Source organism: Halichoerus grypus, chromosome 9 (genome assembly GCF_964656455.1).
Source record: "Halichoerus grypus chromosome 9, mHalGry1.hap1.1, whole genome shotgun sequence".
Classification (NCBI taxonomy): domain Eukaryota; kingdom Metazoa; phylum Chordata; class Mammalia; order Carnivora; family Phocidae; genus Halichoerus; species Halichoerus grypus.
The window spans coordinates 7787641-7800826 of NC_135720.1; the positions used below are offsets into that span (position 1 = coordinate 7787641).

At 41.9% G+C, this 13186-nt stretch overlaps 1 protein-coding gene across 2 annotated transcripts in view; it reads left to right on the top strand.

Annotated features, from left to right (window-relative positions):
* Positions 1-13186, top strand: part of PLG (plasminogen) — a 39053-nt gene that overhangs the window by 15935 nt on the left and 9932 nt on the right. The window contains exons 8-13 of one of the 2 annotated variants that reach the window (XM_078054501.1): positions 445-607; positions 1320-1465; positions 4614-4779; positions 9457-9638; positions 11253-11401; positions 12330-12423. In XM_078054501.1, the coding sequence (XP_077910627.1) occupies positions 445-607; positions 1320-1465; positions 4614-4779; positions 9457-9638; positions 11253-11401; positions 12330-12423 (900 nt within the window). The remainder of the gene's footprint in view (positions 1-444; positions 608-1319; positions 1466-4613; positions 4780-9456; positions 9639-11252; positions 11402-12329; positions 12424-13186) is intronic. The other variant, XR_013441030.1, reaches the window with a different exon arrangement.

The following is a 13186-nucleotide window of genomic DNA, read 5'->3' on the forward strand; positions in this document are numbered from 1 at the left end:
CTCAAGAATTTCTTGATTTCTGTATGCCTACGCTTTTCCTTGGAGATAATTTTTGCCTTTTTTCAGTGGACTCTGTTGTTTGGCTTTATGGAATGCCAGGTGGCACCCAGTTAGGTTTCCTCAGAGAATCATTGACTCATCACAGAGGGAGTCATATCATCGGTATATGTGACCCTGACCATGTATGATGAACTGAGCAGAGAAAAAAATAGAAAGAAGCGTCTGCTCCCAAGGTCTTGTCCTGGGAGGAGTTCCTCATAAGATGATCTCATAAACATAGATTCTACCAAGTTAACTTCTTTTGAAAATGGTAGACAATTTTCAAGTGCCAGATTCTAAGAGAGGATGAGCAGAAGATGTTCCCTGCATCCATTCCCCTATAACATCTGTCTGTGCACTCTTAATTGTAAAAATATTCATTGTAATGTATTACCCCCATTCAAGCAACACCGCCACCCTCTTCTGGCCCAACGTATCAGTGTCTGAAGGGCAAAGGGGAGAACTACCGGGGGAAGGTGTCCGTCACTGTATCTGGACATACTTGTCAACGCTGGAGCGAGCAGACCCCTCACAAGCACAACAGGACCCCGGAAAACTTCCCGTGCAAGTAAGTCTGCCTCTGGTCCCAATCCCTGTCTGCTGAGTGGAATGTGAAATCCCACCGACGTGGTCTTGGTTTTGTTCCTGGAGGAACCTACGCTAAAATATTCTACAATGAAAACTGGCCAAGCCATCAGCAAGGGAAGTGAAATTTTGCACTGATTTTCCTCTAACACTTGTTCTCAAAGTGGCTCCCCAGACCAGCAGCATTGGCACCAGCAGAATTTGTTAGAAATGCAAATTCTTGGGCCCTGTCCAGATCTACTAAATCAGAAACTTGGGAGTGGGCCCCAGTAATATGTTCTGAGAAGCCCTCCACTAAATGCACAGTGAGGTTTGAGAACACTTAAACTCTATGGCTGTAACACTTAAATCCCACGGCTCTGATGTGTCCTTCATGAGGCAGGAACTGTGTGGAAAATACCCATTGTGTTTCCAGCATTGACCGTAGCGCCTAGCACACAGCAAAAGACCGATTTTGTTTGACTATCTGCAGTCAAGACATATATTCCCACCATTTACCAGCGAGCAGCATCAGTGCCATAATTCTGTGGACCCTGTGGAATCCAGCTCTGCTTCGGTTTCTACCTGTCATTTGGTTTGTTTAAATCTGGAGAATTAGCTGGGTACATCCCCAATGTTACCATTAATAAGCATGCGTACACCATTATTCATTTAGCCTTTTTGGAAAGCCGAACTCACTATCGCATCTTTTTCAGAGATTTGGATGAAAACTACTGTCGCAACCCTGATGGAGAGTCAGCTCCATGGTGCTATACGACCAACAGTGAGGTGAGGTGGGAACCCTGCAATATTCCGTCCTGCGAGTCCTCTCCATTAACCTCGGAAGCTTTGGACACCCCTGGTAAGAAAGGGCAGTGAGAGCCGACCGAGGGCCCCAGTGTGCTCTGTGCTTTTCCACTCAGGTGGAATCACAATACACAGTAGCTTTGCTTATAGTTTAATTCTGTTCTGGTCAGAGGACGTGCTCTGTGATTTCAATTCTGTTAATTTGTTGAGGCTTATTTTAAGGTTCAGAACATGGTTCAGAATATTGGAAGAGTGTAGCCCTGCTGGTGTTGGGTAGAGTGTCCTATAAAGGCCAAGTAGGACAAGTGGGTTAGTATTGTTTAGCTCTTCTGAATCCTTACTCTTTTTATTTTATTTTTTGTCTCTGTTCCACTGATTACTGAGAGCTGAACAGTGACATCTCCAACTTGAGCTGTTGATTCGTCCATATCTTTCTGGTCTTTGCTTTATCTATTCTTGAACTCTCTGTCAGGCATGTAGACATTTAGGATTGTTGTGGCTTCTTGAAGAAATGACGACTTTATCATTAGGTAATGTGTTTGGAATACTTCCTGCTCTGGTCTACTTTTACTGATAGGAATACAGCCCTTGCAACTCTATGTTCACTTGTGTTTGTAGGAGATCTTTTTTTTGGTCAGCCTTTTAATTGAGATGTTTAACATTTACATTTAATGTAATTGTTAACATGGTTGGATTTAAAAGTTGTTTCGACTTGTCCTGTTTGAACTTTGTTCCTTTTGAAATCTTTTTCTCCCTTTGTTTGTTCATTCAATATTTTTTGATTCTCTTCTATCACCACTATTTCCTTATTAGTTAAACCATTTTTGGTGTTTTTAGTATTTTTTTCTAATATTTAGAATATACATATTTAACTTACCACATTCTACCTTCAAATGATACTACTTTATTTGATGTAAAATGTAAGAAACTTAAGACATTGTATTTCTATTTCCTCCTTCCAAAGTGTTTTGCCACTGTTCTCAAAGAGCTTATTTCTACTATGTTATAAATCTCACAATATATTGGTATTATTTTTGCTTGAATAGTCACATTTCAAAGCGATTGTAAATTAAAAATTATCTATCTATCTATCTATCTATCTATCTATCTATCTATCTATCTATCAATCATCTATCCATGTATACCATTTCTGGTGCTCTTCACTTTCTTTTGAAGATTCAAATTTCTATCTGGTATCGTATCCCTTAACCTTTAACATTTTTTGTAGTACAGATCTGCTGCTTATTTCAGACTTGTATGTCTGAAAAAGTCTTTATTTTGCCTTCAGTTTAAAAAAATAATTTTGTTGGGGGTAGAATTCTGGGCTGAAGTTTTTTTCCTTTTACCACTTTAAACATGTTACTCCATTATATTCTGTTCTGAATAACTTCTGACCAGAAATCTTATCTTTGTTCCTATGTATTTCATATTTTTCTTCTCTGACTGCCTTTAAGACTTTCTCTCATCTTTGGTTTTCAGCAGTTTGATTGTGATGTGTCCTCATGTATTGTTTATTTATTTATTTTTTGTGTTTATCTTGCTTGAGGTTCTCTGAGCTTCTTGAATTTGTGGATTGTTGATTTTCATTACTTTTGTAAAGTTCTCAGCCATTATTATGCAAATATTTTTTCCTGCTTTCTCTCTCTTTTTCTGTTTTCCTTTTTTTAGACTCCAATTACCCTTTCATATTATCTCATACCTCTTGTATGTTTGTTCTGCCTTTCCCCCCCCTTTTTTTCTCTCTTTGAGTGTCAGTTTAGATCATTTCTATTAACTTATTTTCAAGTTCACTGATTCTCTTTTCAGTTGTGTCTAGTCTGCTGATCAGCCCATCAAAGGAATTCTTCATCTCTAATATCATGGTTTTTATTTCTAGCATTTGCATTTTTTCCTTTTTTTTTTTTATAGTTTCCATCTCTGCTGAAATTCTTCACCTATCCATGTATATCATTCACCTCTGGTATAAAACGCTTCAGCATATTATTCATAGCTACCTCACGGTCTCTAATAGTCTGCTCTAGTCATCTCTGGGTCTGGCTCTGTTGATTTCTCTTTCTTTTTTTGGTATGTCTTGTGATTTTTCATCAATTGCTGGATATAATGTGTGGCAGAATAGTAGAGATTGCAGTTCCTTCCACTTTGAAATGGATGCCCTCTTTTGTAAGCATGCTGTGTGGGTAATTAAGTCAATCTAGTCAGTGGATGAACTGCATTTGGGTTATTGTTGCTGCTTTTACTTTAAGCAGGCCTCACATTCCTCATATCCCCTTCACACTCCTTCACATTCCTTAGCATACTGTTTGGGGGTGCTCAAGAGTTTTCTTAGGATTCTTAATTCAGTCTCAATTTTTAGCAGTCACTGCATGCTTGCACCACAAAGGGGTCTTGCTCTAAACCAGACTTTCGTGACAGACTGCTGTTTCTTGTTTCTCAATGCTAAGCTTTTGATGGAGGTAGGCATTCTCTACCTTCCTGATCTCCCCCCACCCCCGTCTTAGATGGGCTCTATGCACCTGAGCTTTGAAGGTAGTGTTATCTTAATGTTCTTCCCCCTTCTTTCCATGGAACTAAATTCTAACTTGTATCTGTGGTGGTTCTTAAGTAGAAGAGTAGCAGACTTCTGCTCTGTGTCAGTGAAGGATCCTGGCACAAAAGAATTCCCGGTCCCTCCTCTAGGGGAATAGATTTTTGCCTCTACCCTTCTCTGAGAAGCAAAGGATATTTTGCCTGCACTCTTGAATGCAGAACTGTTTCCTGCCCCGTCGCCCAACGGCTTAAGGGTTTGGCTTTGTGTAAAGAAAATGTCTGGGGAAACACACAAGGATCTCATTTCTGCCCCCACTGGAAACCAATTGCCACATGCAGCCTGCACCACTGAATGTACCTCTGAGCTCCTACCCAGTTCTCATGAACACTCAGTAGACATCCATAAACAGGAACTTGCACATGAGTGCAATTTCCAATTATAAACACTCTGACCCATGTGTTTTCCCCTGAGTTTTAAATTAAATATTTACAAGAAAAGTTAGGTCACTAAAGTTCTACAGTGTGATTGATCTATTGTTTTCTTTGCAAGTCCATTTCCTGGCCAATATGAAAAGAAAGCAGAGTGAATTCCCAGAGACTACTGTTCTGTTTGTGTCTTCAATTGCTTCACATATCTCTGTTCTAGTCATTACTTAGTTGATTATCTTCTATTTCAGCTTTAGTACCACCTGAACAAACTCCTGTGGTCCGGGAGTGCTACCAGGGCAATGGACAGAGTTATCGAGGCATGTCATCCACTACTATCACAGGAAAGAAATGCCAGTCTTGGTCGTCTATGACACCACACAGACATGAGAAGACCCCAGAACACTTCCCAAATGCGTATGTCTTTGCTTTTAACCATGAGAGGAACAATAACCAACTTATATTTCTGTTAGAAGGTCCATGCTATAAACTAACTTCTTAGAACCAAATTTCTCTTGGCTCCAGAATGTGAGGCAAAATGTCTTAGGTGCTTTGCTTTTGAACAAAAGCTCTGAAAAAAGAGAAGTTAGAGACTGGCTATCTTTCCTGAGCACTTTTGTGAGAGAAAGAGGAGATGTATAGAGGTGTTGAGTTCACGCTAGTGGAAAGCTCAGGAGAACAAACGACCAGAAACTTAGAAACAGTTCCATTCCACAGCACCTGGTAAAGATCAATGCAATCTTTCAACTATGGAATTTTATCATTCCAAACTGCAACCTCTGAAGTGAAGTTTGTGTTTGTCATTGTATCACAGATACCTATATACTTGAATATATATATTTTCATATATCATCTAATATATATCACTTAAGCTGTACTGACACCTGGATCTTGAGCGTCAGTGGTCAGCAGCGGTAGGAGTTGCCAGGACTTGAAGAGCAAAGCAGGAAGTATACAGATGCTGACAGGCAAAATAGACTGGTAGACGGACAAAGACCAGCATTTCTGCCATGAACATTTATAAAATGTAGGGGATAAAACTTTTTTCACATGATGGACAACAGGTATCACAGGACTGAGAACTTTTAAAAGGGGAAATAACTTATTAGTAGTAAATTAGCAATTGGGCTTACCAAGACAGCTGGGGTTTTGTAGGCTGGGTAATAATAAGAAAGGATCTGTGCAGAGAAGGAGCTCAAAGAATAGACACAGCTCTCCTTAAATCTTTGGCTGAATATAAAAGTGCACATGCACAGGGAGAGATTCCACAAAGTTCACAGAACAAAGAACAACTACTGAGGAAAGAACAACTGAGAGTGATGAGATAAACGGGGATTACAGAACCCACACAACATTGAGAGATTCTGTGTTCAGAGATTTGAGATTCTGACAGAGAGACCTCATGGGACACCATAAGCATTCAGTAGCAATTCTAGAAAAGTCACACTTTAGGAGTAGAATTAATGTATTCTTAAAATAAGGGCAATTCTAGAAACACCCCAGCAAAGCTTAAAAGCAATCCTAAAAGGATCAGAATAATCTGTAAGTAAATTAACTGTTTGCCACACATAAACTCAACTGTCTTTAGAGAAAAACAACAAAATCCAGTCACTCAGTCATGTGGCATCTACAATGTTTGGCACACATTTAAAAATTACCAGACATCCAAAATCATTAAACGTGATCCAGAGCCAGGGGAAAAACCAGTCAATGATAGAAATGATGGAATTAGCAGGCAGAAATTTTAAAAAATATTATAATTATGTTCAAGGATTTAAAGGAAAATATGAATATATAAGAGGAAAATTGGATGTTCTGAAGAGAAAAGAAAGCTATAAAAGAGCCAAATGGAAAAGACAGGACTTAAAAATATATATCTTAAATGAAAAATTCATTGTATGGCCTTACCATCAGGTTGGGCATGAAAGAAGAAAGGGTTAACTTGAAAATAATGCAGTATAAGCTATCAAACCTGCGCACAATGTCAAAACAAAGACTGAAAGAGAATAAACAGAACCTCAAGGATCTCTAGAAAAATATCAAGAGGTCTACCATATGTTTAAATCAAGTCCCAGGAGAGGAAAAAGATATTGAAACAAAAAAATACTTGAAGCAATGATGGCTGAAATTTTTCCAAAGATGAAGAAGATTATAAACTTATAGTTTCAAGAAGTTCAATGAACCGTAAGTAGAATTTTAAAATTTTATCAAATTTTATCGAATATTTAAGGAGAAATAATAGTGATCCTTTATAATCTCTTACAGAAAATAGAGGAGGAGGGAACACTTCTCAACTCAGTTTGTGAGGCCCAAAAAACTGAGATACAAAAAGTAAACAAGAATATTGCAAGAAACTACTGAACATTTTCTGTTGTGAACATAGACAAAAAGACTTAACAAAAATTAATAAATTGAATGCAGGGTTGGTTTAACATTTACCAACAATCAACATAATACAACATGTTAACAGAATAAAAGTGATAAATCGTATGATTATAACAATAGATATAGAAAAACTTTAGACAAAATTTAACACTCATCCATGATTTCAAAAAGTCTTAGCAAACTAAGAATAGAAGGGAACCTCCTCAATTTGCTCAAGGACATCTACAAAAATCTTCCAGCTAATATATTAATGAGGAAAGATTAATGCTTTCTCTATAAGATTGGGAACACGAAAAAGAAATAAAGAGCCTAAAGTTTAGAAAGGAATCAGTACATCTGTCTTTATTCACAGAAAACTAGATTAGTAGATATAGAATCCTAAGGACAAATAAGTGAATTTTGCAAAATCAAAAGATACAAAAGTATATACAATGTCAATATACAAAACTCTATTGTATTTCTATATACCAGAAATAACCAGTTGGAAAAGACAAAATTTTAAAACAATATCCCTGACAATGGTATCAAAACCAAAATATTTAATGATAAATTTAACAAAGTGTGTACAAGAACTATATGCTACATACTACAAAATGTTGTTGAGAGAAATTTAAAAGATCTAAATAAAGATATACTGTTTATGGATTTAAGAGTCAATATTAATTCTTACCAAATTGGATTTTGGGTTCAACCTACATTCAAGCAAAATTCCTGCAGCTTTTTTCCCCCCTTTTTTTGGAAAAAGAGACAAAATCTATATGCAAAGGACCTAGAATCACCAAACAATCTATACAAATCTAAACAATCTATAGAAGAATACCCAAGTTGGAGGACTTACCCACCCTGATTTAAAGACTTACTATAAAAGTACAGTGTTCAAGACCACAGTGGTACTGGCAGAAAGATACACAAATAGAGAAAGCAGTCATTGGGGGTACAGTCATACAATGGAATACTATTCAGCAATAAAAGGGAACAAGCTACTGACACTCTCAAATAGCACAGATGAAGCTCAAAAGTCACACTAAGGAAAGAAGCCAGGCCCAGAAGAGTATACACTGAGTCCATTTATACGATGTTCTAGAAGAGGAAATCTAGTTTCTGGTGAGAGAAATCAATAGTATTTGCTCCCAGGGGGGCAGCAGAGATTGAGTGGTGACCCTGGGGAGCTTTCTCGGCGGGGGATGGAAATGTCCTGTATCAGGATAGGGGTGTGGGTCATACAGGTGTATGTAGTAATCAAAACTCCTCAAACTACCTTTAAGATCATGCATTTCACACTATGTCAAGGATAGCTCAATTCTAAAAAAAAAAAGCAGGACTTCATTTCTTTCTTTTTTTTTTTTTAAACAATTGTTTTTTTTTAATTTTTTAATTTAAGTTCAATTAATTAACATGTAATGTATTACTGGTTTCAGAGGTAGAGGTCAGTGATTCATCAGTCTTATATAACACCAAGTGCTCTTTCCATCACGTGCCCTCCTTAATGTCCATCACCCAGTTATCCCACCCCCCAACCCACCTCCCCTCCTGCAACCCTCAGTTTGTTTCCTATGATTAAGTTTGTCTCCCTCTCTGATTTCAAAAGATAGGCCTTTTGACACATCCAGTTGCTTGGAGACCCGCTGAAGGGCTTTCTCGAATTGTGGGCCAGGCTCTGAGTCAGCCCCCTGCCTGTGGTATCCGCAGACATAGTGCTGGATTCCCATAATACATAGTATCTTTCAGATTTTCTCAGACAGCCACAGGTCATGGGTCTAAACTATAAAGAGGAATGCAAGGCTGAGAAGTCCGAAAGCCTGGGGCAGCTTTTAGGGGAGGCCTGGGGACTGAATTGCTCAGTGTCCCCAGGCTCCTCACCTGCTGTGCCTCTTTCCCAATTGTTCCTAACTCTCCCATAAGCCCTCAGCGCCCTTCGTGCACCCACACATCTCCTGTCACTCCTTTAGTGTCATCTGCATCCCTCCATCCTACATGGTTGCAGCGGGTGTGGTATGAGGGAAGGCTGGGGTCCCCGTGACCTCTCTCCCCTGCCCCCGCATTTCCCCAGAAGGCATCCTTTAGAAACACATCCTGCCTGGGAGCTAGTTTCCCAGGCAAGCTTCCGTAAGTCTTTCAAAGCCCAAACCCACTTGATCTACCTGATGGGATACTTAGAGTATTTTCATGCTAAGTGCACAGCATTTTAGCAACATTGTGGGTCAGTGGATGGAGGGGACTGGCCTGAGAGTGTCGTCACAATGTCACTCCTCCTCAGGGAAATAAATCTGAGTTCTAACTTACACAGCTCTATGTATTCTTACAGAGAGAGAGAGAGAGCTGTACGTGCATAGGAAAAAAAATCTAAAACGTGCACTTTCTATTCAATATTGGCTATCCCTGGGGAATGTAGTCCCATTCCCAGGAAAAGGGAGACATTCAGGTACTTTTATTTACACATTTTCATATCATCTCAGTTTTTATATGGAGCACATATTACTTTTGATTTTTTAAATAATATTAGAATCTATGTTTTAAATGTACCCAGTTGTTTAGAAGCTGAGAGCCATCTGTGCTTGTCACATTATCATAATAGTTCATACTTGTGGTGTCTTTAATGGAAATATTTCAAAGTCACTTATTAGTACTCTGTTACAACAAAAAGTGGAGGGTGCAGAAGTGCCCCGGAAGATTCTCCACCTCTCATGACCTGTGTTGTGGAATTTACAGCGGCTTGACCATGAACTACTGCAGAAATCCAGACGGTGACAAGAGCCCTTGGTGTTACACCACGGACCCGTCTGTCCGCTGGGAGTTCTGTAACTTGGAAAAATGCTTAGCCACAGAAGAGAGCGGGACCAACTCCCCGACTGTGCCCCAAGTTGCGAGTGGAGAGGACCCTTCCGAACCAGGTGGGAAGTCCGTGGCCAGACCTCTCCGTACGCGGGCGTCAGGATGATACGAGGCGGACCACCTTGCAGAGGCAGAGCGCGTTCTTGCCGCGGGCACTGAGCGCTGGCCGAGGGTCTGCCATGTGGGCGCAAGCCTCAGGGAGCCCTCGGGGCAGCCAGAGCTGCTATTGCTCGTGTCACATGGGTGGCCTGTGGTTTTAGGACTTGAAAACTAGTTGGTTCTGAGCAATGGATAAAATTTGAGCCTGAGTGGATCGAGGGGTTGATGTTGGCAGCGCTGGCCAGGATGGGACCTGCTAGGACACCAAATCCTTGCTCCCTCCATGGAGAAATAGAAATGATGGATTTGGTTTTGAATAGACTGAATTAGGAGTGCTAGCAAGACAATCAAGTGAGGCTCTCCAACACAAACCTGGAAGGGTGGATACAAAGCTTGCAGGGTCACCGGGGCTCAGCGCAGGGATGTGGTTGTCATCTGAGGTGGGAGGCAAGACCCTTCTGCGCTTCCCTGGCCATCGGAGTGCAGCTCTGAGTGCTTAGCACCTGCTTCTGGGCTTGTCTCCTGCCCCTTGCCCCACCCTGCAACCCCAGCCCTGGCATGAGAGCTCAGGGTCCATGACTTGTCTGGCCACTTTCAGGTAATTCAAGATCCTCCAGAAGGTAATGATTTAAACAAGAACTTGGTTTCAAGTTGAGAGCCCTCTCCATCCTGAGGTGGGCTTGGCTTCCCCGCAAAGCTGGAGAACCTCACCTACTCTTCCCTTGAACAGGCTGAGCACATCTCTCTTTCCTCTTTCTTGGTGAGACTGTGGGCTCTGTGCCCATCTGGATCTCCCTCCTAGATAAGACTTGAGACGACCTGCCGTGGTTCCCCCCTGTGCCTGCCTCCCATTTGGTGCATGGGTAACTCCCCTACCCCAGTCCTGGCAAACTTTGGGGTTGCAGGCTGCCCAGCACAGCCCCCTTCCTTGGCAGAGACGCTAGGTGGCCCAGCTTTTACATTTTGGATTTTCCAAATGGCCGTCAGAGCACTGGTGCCCTGGGTCCCCCTATGGGACACTCACCACGTTCTCTGAGGGGTCTTGTGGAAGCCCCCTGTCCCTAGGCTGGGGCAAGAGATGAGCTTGGAGAAGGGGCCCAAGTCATCTCTTTATGAACCTCTTCACCCCAAAGGGTGGGAACTCACAGCACAGCTCCAGACAAAATAGTATCTTTTATAAAAATCCTGTTCAATTTACATTCTTTTTTTCCCCCATCCTGGTTGAGAATGAGGTGTTCGAGGGTCTTCTGACAGTTCACAGTTGCATCTGTTTGATGCGAATCCTCCAGGGGCTCTGTCTTACCACTCAGCTTGTTATAGAATTGACTTATCTTCGTGTCCTGGCCAACATTTCCATGCCAACATCTTGGCTTGTGATTATTTCCCAGGCAACAGCGTTTCCAGTAACTTGTTAAAATAGGCAGTGTTTGCTGTAATTGTCAACATTCCAGTGCTCTGAGGATGTGACCACAGAAACTGTCATATTGGAGAGTCCTCGCGGGGCTGCCTATATTCCCTAGCGTCCTGGATCTGTGCAGGGACACGTAACCACCCATTTCTTCTTCCTCTTACAGACTGCATGTTTGGGAATGGCAAAGGGTACCGGGGCAAGAAGGCAACCACTGTTTTGGGCGTCCCATGCCAGGAATGGACTGCCCAGGAGCCCCACAGACACAGTATCTTCACTCCACAGACAAATCCACGGGCAGGTCTGGAAAGAAACGTAAGCCACTTTGATTTGAGCTCTATTTTGCCTTTTGCTGACCAATCTTCGCAAACAGAATTGACCCTGTGTTACGGCAAGTCAGCCCGGACTGGTCCTTGGTGGTGGCAGAGGGCATTGTGAGAGATCTCGGGAACAAGCCTCCCTGTAACCAGCATCCACATGGCGACTCCGGTGTCCAAGCAGACCTCCGTGCCTGTGACCACTGTCCTCGGGCTCCTCATTTCGTTTGTGTTTGGGATGTTTCCTGCTTGCTTTTAGTACTGTGTGCTGTTTCTAGTTTCTAGTGTTTGTCTTCTACGTTCTGGTGGTCAAGGATGAACTTCATGACCTTTTAGTCAAATCTTTCCAGAAAAAAAAAATGTGGTTAGGCCATGAGGACTCCACGCAGTAGGGTTTCCTCTAGTCTCACAGACTGTGGGTTGGTTTACTTTGGAGGTACATATAGGAAAGGAAAAGGAAGACATTGCCTTCCTATGGCTTGACCCGTGAAACGTGCACAGTTCTTGGGAACAATTTCTGAACCAAGAGCAAACAGGTGTCATCGGGTAGTAGATCGCTGACGTGAACCAGGGACAAGATGAGTCAGCCAAGTCCCATGGTCCTCTCTAGCTTGCTCTCTCAGAGGTCCCCTGACACAGGCTGCTGGAGGGGAGGCCCCTTTATGGCGTCTCTACCTCAGGACTCCTCAGGTCCCCTCCTTCCAGGGGAGTCACTCACAGCTTCTTTGAAGAAGCTGAGTCAAAACTTTATAACACCCTAGGATGTGCCAAAGGAATAACTTTGCCCCCTGCCACAAAAAACTAGGAGCACGACCTTCCATCTTCCAAGGACAGCAGTGACGTGTGTCAGAACACCTTCTCTGCCCTTCTCTGTCCCACTCTGCCTGGTCCCCAACACACCTGTCCTTTTTTTTTTTTTTTTTTAGTACTGCCGTAATCCTGATGGTGATGTCAACGGTCCTTGGTGCTACACGACGAATCCAAGAAAACTTTTTGACTACTGTGATATCCCTCAGTGTAGTAAGTTGCTTTCCTTTTTGTAAGGAGATGGCTTCTCAGATAAATGCAGTGCCACCTCCCAGATACGGATTTGCAAAAGGAGGGCTTGAAGCTGAGCACTTCAAGTGGGCTGCCCTCTCTTCATCATGGGCCTCTTGAATCTGTCCTTCTGGTGGCCCTATTTGTTAGGGAGTCCCCCTTCCCTGACACCTTAAATAAAGTAAATACACAATCCTCCAAAAGAGCAAACAGGTGATCCCATCAGCCTCAGAATGCTCTCACCGAACTCTCCCGCTTGGGATGCCTGAAAAACAAATTTTAAATCTGGTCCCCAGATAGGAAGCTCTCCCTTTCAGCAGCTGAGAAGTAAAAAAAATATACAAGCACCATGAAACAGCTAAGCATATAATGTACACTGTAAAGCTATAAATTGTCATCCTGAGAATTCAATGAGAAGGAACGTAGATTTTTACTAAGCCCCAAATCTCCTTTATCCTAAGATTACTATTCATTACCCATACCTTAGCCACATAATTTAGAGAAAAACGTGTCTGGGTTCTTTCCTCATTTCCGTGAGATTTTCTAGGGAGCAAGAAGCTTGGATCAGGGAAAGGGGAAAAGTTTGGAATAACAAATCCATGGGTAGGTCTGGAGAACAATGTGAGCCGCTTCGATTTGGACCCTGTATTACTTTCTGCTGACCTGTCTTTGCAAACAGAATTTGTCTTGGTTCCAGAAAACCAGGCTGGGCTTCACCTTTGCATGGCTTGATTGCAGGTGCTTG